General features: G+C 43.2%; 1 protein-coding gene across 1 annotated transcript in view; it reads right to left on the bottom strand.

Annotated features, from left to right (window-relative positions):
* Positions 1-4843, bottom strand: part of NEK11 (NIMA-related kinase 11) — a 37479-nt gene extending 32636 nt beyond the window's left edge. The window contains exons 1-2 of the mRNA XM_008936268.1: positions 4803-4843; positions 3525-3690 (exon numbers count right to left, since the gene is read on the bottom strand). Of these exons, the coding sequence (XP_008934516.1) occupies positions 3525-3690; positions 4803-4843 (207 nt within the window). The remainder of the gene's footprint in view (positions 1-3524; positions 3691-4802) is intronic.
* Positions 4844-6423: the final 1580 nt, after the last annotated feature.

The following is a 6423-nucleotide window of genomic DNA, read 5'->3' as shown; positions in this document are numbered from 1 at the left end:
CAGGCCTGGGGGAGGGCAGCCATCTCTGCCCCACAGGGCAGGCCCAGGGGCAGGGCAGCCATCTGTGCCACTGCTGCCCACCCCAGAAGGGCTGGGTCGTGCCCAGGAAATGCTGCCTCTCTGCAGAGGTCTGTGGTGAGGGCCTCCACTCACTGGCCGACACGTGGACACCTGCATGAGTCAAGTACAACCAATCTGCCCCGATCAGCCCAGTAAGTTCATGCAGTTGGGGAAAGCATTTCCATTTAGGTCAAACAGTGCACAACTGAGAGAGAACTCTCATTTATTATGCCGAAATAACTATGTCAGCATCAAAGAAACCACACTGTTCTCCACAGGATTAAACCGCAGTCCCTTATACTATGATACTTCCCCCTCTTCCAAGACTACTTGAAGACTCCAAGTCAGACATTTGGAAAAATCAGTTGAACAACAGCATGTTGAAATAGGTTTTTGAGAAGGCTTACACGAAAACTTTCATTTTGCTAAAAAATAGACAGATGGTTGTCAGCTGCTTGTTCATCCAGTTTATAAAATAAGGGGATTTTGTCTGCAAGAATGCACATCAGTGGCAAGCACTGTGTTGAGGTAACTAACCCCAGAACAAAGGGATTGAGTCTCATTTACTCCAGTGATCAATTACCTTACATCAGTACAGCTTACTCTCCATAAATCATTACTTTTACATTATACATTCCCCATAAAATCAGAAGTTTTATGTGTCATATACAAGGAAATAGTTTCACCTGTACAACTGTACCTGTAACACCACATCCCACGATCAACCCTTCCCTCCTCTGCACTGCTGACTCCCAACATCCGATGATGTCGTCAGCATCCCTTGTTTTCTGTTCCCAGCACCACAGGGCCTCATACTGCTGCTATAAAACAAGCAGGTTCTGTCCTTGCAGATCCATAAACTCCTGTCCTGTACTTTTTAATGGCACCAGTGTGGGGCATGGGATGGGGGAGAGAATTGGGGAAAAAAATAAAAGCAAACTGAACTCATGGGTTGAGATGAAGAAGTGAAAAATAAGCAGAGAAGACTAGTGTCAATGTCCTATGATTCATTTAACCTTGATTTTGTATCTCAAAAAGGAAAACAAAAACACTTCATAAAATATTTGTCGAAATACTGCTGCCATGAAACTCTGAACAAGTTTGTTAACCCAGTTTTGCACTTTGGAAGGTCAGTAAAATGACGTTCATAAGTAATTTAACAAATGAAGCACGTAGGGAGTTTCCAAGCTGCAGTTCATATTTAAAGAGGATCAAACAGAGCAGTACCTTATTTAAAATAGCTTAGCATCTAGAGCTGACGATGTGAACAGCCACCGAGTGCTCTGGCTACTCCTCTTGCTCAGATTTCCTTAGTGTGAGTACACTCAGCACGGCTGAGGCCATGGAGAAGAGACAGAAATAATTGTCGGGAAGAAAACACAACTAGTTCTAGTTTATGATGTGTTAAAATGATGCAACTTTTAAAGTGAATACTTTGTAAAAACTTTATTTTATTGAGTCCAGGTTGTGCTACAAAATGAAGTCCAAGGTCCATGAGGCATTTCTGTTTGCACTCTGACTTATCTGACAACGTCCAGATTGCCTGTAAGATTTTGTTTTGGGAAAATTGCCAAAGAAACCCCACAAGAAGATCAAAATGGAACACACATACTTCTTTCCTATAATTCTGAGTGACTTCAGTTCCAGCGAGAGCTGCTGGGCTGGGCACTGAGCCCAGTGTCTCCTGCTCACAGGACAGGCATGGCACTGGGGGCTCACTGGAGGCTCACCCTGCTGCCCAGGCAGGGGTGAACAAAGTGCTGCAGCTAATGGACAAGTCACAGTAGCTTGAGAGAACAGGATAAGGCTCAGAGGGTAGTTCTGTCTCCATGCCAACTTAACGTTTATTCTTCGTTTTGAGTCTGCCCATGAGTACCAATTCCTGTCAACCTGGTAACTATTCTGTGCGTGAGAAACCCAGCGTACCAGGCTGCCACACAAGGGTTGAGCAGCAGTGCACTCTTCTCATTCTCAATTTTTGCACAGTTTGAACAGGCCTCTTTCAGGTAGAAAGATCCAGGTCCCACCACACACAAAGGCAGGTTATATGTAAGGAAACAGGAGAGGGACCTTCTGGAAATACTCCCACTGAAATAGAAAGGAAGCTTCATAGCACTACGTGAAGCCTTGCTTTGCACCTTCCTTGTCTGAAAGTTTCATTAGATAGATCATAAATGCCTAAACGCAAAGACACTACATGCTGTGTCCCTTTGGGGGCAGGCAGAGGCGCAGCCCAGGGGACCAGCTGTCGTTCTGGCCAGACCCAGCACACTCAGGCTGGGAGATTCAGCTGCTCAGCCAACACCTCCATCTCCTCCTCCTCTCCCCTGCACTGCCACGCTCCCCTCTGTTTGAGGACATGACTCCCAGACTAGGGGAACACACCCAAACCCTTTCATGCCGAGTACTTCACACTGCCTGAATAAAAGACACTTCCAAGGGGTGCTGCAGCAGCTCATGATCACTCTGCTAGTCGCTATCGTGCTCTTTTTTTATTCATCTCTAACTCTAGCTCGGAGGAAGGGAAGAAAAAAAATGTTAAAACAAGAGGGAAAAAAGCAGTGGAGCAGAGGCACAGCACTAGCCCAGCTCTGCATGCTGCTGGAAGACATGCCTTTATTCCCATAAGTTCAACTGGTCTGGGGAAAGAAGATCCTCTTTCTACCACAAAAAATGAGTCTTAGTGTACAGGACTATCTGGTAGTTAGAATAACCCCTCAGTCCTGAGTTCTGGATCTCCACAGAGCTGGCAATACCAGATTTCCATCAAGCCCCAGCTGTCAGACACTCGGGGAATGATGCAAAGAGCTTCTGCATGGGGGTTAAAAGAACACGTGAACAAAGGTATTCAGAATGCATGGCAGAATTGAACATTGCAGATTTGATTTTTTTAAATCCCAGCAATAAATAGGCATTTAACAGTCATCAAAGAAAGCTTCTCAGGGAGCAACAACTGCCAGGAACAGCACTTCTTGAATTGTTCACTCCAAAGCCAAATGCCTAAAGAAATGCAATCAGTTAATATATGTCTGATTTGTGGACTGCACCCCAGTGGTCCGAGGTCACTGGCTTCCAAAGCTCTCCAAGTGCCTGGCAGAGCACAACTGGGGACTCTGCCTCACAGGTTCACAAAAGGATCACTGTATGCAGGACAGATTAAAGAGCATGTCTATATTTAATACAAAGTAGGCACTTGTTTTCTATAAACTCCCAAAAAGCTGGCTTAAATATGTTTAAATTCTTATTTAAAAGCCTTAAGACAGATTTCAGCATTATGTTTTAAATCAAATGCTGGAGCCAGAAAAACTGGTAAGTATACTGTAGTAAATCCTGCTTCAGTATTTTCTGTATCAGCTGCACTCTGGTACAGGTGGGGTACAATCTCCTGGAGCTCACCCCCAGATGTGGAATGTGTCCGCATTTAGCTCTCCCCTGGAATGCTGAGTGCAGTGAACAAGCCTCACCTCACAGTATTCGGTGACGATGCAGAAACTCTCTCTCTCCACAAAGCTTGCATAAAATTTGACAATGGCTGGATGGTCTAATTTGGAGAGCAGTTGTGCTTCCAGATTTGCCTCAACAGTTTCATTAGGCTTTAGGTCTCCAACAGAGATTTCCTTTAGAACCTTTCTACAGGGAAAAAACAGAAAAATATAAAATCATGTAATGCTCAGAAACCCATCATAATGTCTTAAAATGCAAGATAACATTAACCAAGTATTTGGCAACAGTTAACGATGGAGTAAATATGTGTAAACAAGGAGAATAATGCATTAAAATGCAAATAAATATACTCGTCACCATAGTGATTAAGTAACATTTAAAAAATACTATATTTTGAAGTATTTTCCCACTAATTCCCTATTACACTGGTCTCTTTCTGACATGTTTTCAGTGCTACGGATTAGTCCATAATAATAAATATTTAAAAAAATATCAAATCTAAGTGATTTCAAACCCACTCAGAACATATGCTCAAGATTCATCTGTGAAACAAGGAGTAGCAAGAAAGTGGTTTGGCTGTTTCTGCAGGTCTCTCCATGGAGGCATGAGAAAAATCACTCAGAGGGTATTATGACTGTGACTGTTTTTCTGGTGATAAACTGAGGATGCTGACTTTTCCTCTACAGACCAGCCTGTCCTTCACCTGAACACCTCAGTGAAAAGTGCAAATGTGATTCCACTGTTTCAATGAACTCTAAATTTTCAGTGTTTAACATTGTTTTGAGAGGCCCTAAATCCCCTGAAAAAGGATGAAGGAATAAAGGGATTTTTCATATTCTTCAACTTTAACACGTGAATGTGCCATAAAATAATTTGTCATTCAGACTTTGCTCTGTACCCTGGTGTCGGGCAGTCGAACAGGAAAACAAGGCAAATGGCCCAAAACGTGGATATCCTCCAAATACAATTTTTAAAACTACCCCTTTTGATACAATGTTAAAAGAGATGTACTAATTTAAAGGTATTTATTTTTATAAATGTCACTTAATCTGGAACACAGACACATATGCAGAACAAAGACCTTTATGATGGAGTCCAACCAAAAACCTCACACTGCCCAGTCTGCTGCTAAACTGTGTCCCTACAGACAAGACAAAATGTCAGTGAACACACAAACAGAAAATTTTGTTAGAGAAGCGCCAGCAGATTATCTTAAACTTAACTACAGAACAATAACCTTCAGATGTTAACTGAGTGGAGAAAAATCCCTAGCCTTGCAATTTAACAGTGCAACTCACAGAATCACAGACTGTCCGGGGTTGAAGGGACCAGAGGCCATCGAGTCCAACCCCCCTGCCAGAGCAGGACCACCTAGTCTGGGGCAGGTCACACAGGAACGCAGCCAGATGGGGCTGAATGATTAAAATAAAGGCACTTTAAACTTGTTCCTGAGCTGCCCACAGCTGGAGAGCGTCTCAGAGCGCGGGAGCAGAGGGGGCTGTCCCTGCCTGCACCCAGAGGTGGTGGTGTCCTGAGAGCACGACAGCGGGCAGCAAACGGGGACAAACAGAGCAAGGCCACAACAGGCACGAGGGTGGGACCCTCCCGGACCCTCCAGGGCACAGGCACGTGGTGGGAGCCCCTTTTTGGGTGGCTGACAATATGCCCCAGCAGTGTTTATCCCGGGCTGTTGGCACTGATCCACAATGAAATGTTTCACAGCCCATCTGCTGTTTGTTTACGTTGATGACATACTTTCCTATTATATAATTTGGTTTATTGGATCAGATGCAACTGTTAAAAGAATGCCTTCCTCAAAACACACTCCATCTATTGAGTGAACTGCACCATGTACATTTGCTTGCTGATAATGAAGTAGTAATGAAATATAACTTCTTTCATGTCAAGAATAAATAGCTCTGATAAAATACCACACAGAAGATGTGCTCTAGGAATACAGAAACCTAATTTGAAGTTTTTAATGAAACAGAAACTTCATTTTACACAGGCAGTAGTTAATTGCAGCCTGAGATCAGCAAGACCTGCTCACAGGCAACCTGTGTGCAGAGCTGGGAACTCCTCATCCTGTTGAGTTTCTGAGTCACCAACACGGCGACCTGTGGCTTGGCCCGTTACCGTTGTGCTTCTGCCCACTCTTTGTGGACCTCTGTGGGACTGACACCTCTTCACGCCAGCAACTCCTCAGCACAAGGACAAGGTGAATTCTGTGAAAATGTATGACCTTGTACTGGCTCTGTAAGTGGATCTGAAATTGGTTGTAAATTATTAAATTAAAGGAGTGAAAAAAATCATTTATCACACTCCCAATGCAAACAACGAGAGCTGGTTGCTGCTCCTCCTACCCACATATATGTGTTTGCTCATTGACCAAACCATTTCAAACTCAAAGTATTACTATGCAACTTCTTAAATCAAGTCCTGGGTTCCTTTTATCATTCCCATGTCCGTTACTGATCTATTAGGCAAACTATAAGCCCATTTTAATCCCAAGTATTGCTGCACAACTCCTTAAATCAAATGCCAAGCTTCTCCTGCCATCCCCATGAACACTACTGATTTATTAGCCAAGCTGTAGCAGCTTTTGATGATTGTTGTTTCCCATCCTCCAAAACAGCCCATTCATGCTGTTCACGAACACTCATAACTGTCAAGAATTAATCCTTAGGTTAACCACTAAGAATTCAATTGCTGTATGAGCACAGTAATATCTGTAGTTGGATTAAACATAATTTCATTTTCTGAATAAGCACTTTAAAGAATTTAGCAGTGCTTAAATACCTTTCAATGGTGATGAGATTTCATACATTTACAAGTGAAATGGATGATTTGCTTTCCATTTCCATCAGCAAGACACAGGTACAGCACCTACAAACATTTTTCGAGATGCCTAATTTTCAA

This window comes from Merops nubicus, unplaced genomic scaffold (assembly GCF_000691845.1).
Source record: "Merops nubicus isolate BGI_N331 unplaced genomic scaffold, ASM69184v1 scaffold26512, whole genome shotgun sequence".
Lineage (NCBI taxonomy): Eukaryota > Metazoa > Chordata > Aves > Coraciiformes > Meropidae > Merops > Merops nubicus.
This window is presented reverse-complemented; position numbering and strand designations above follow the sequence as displayed.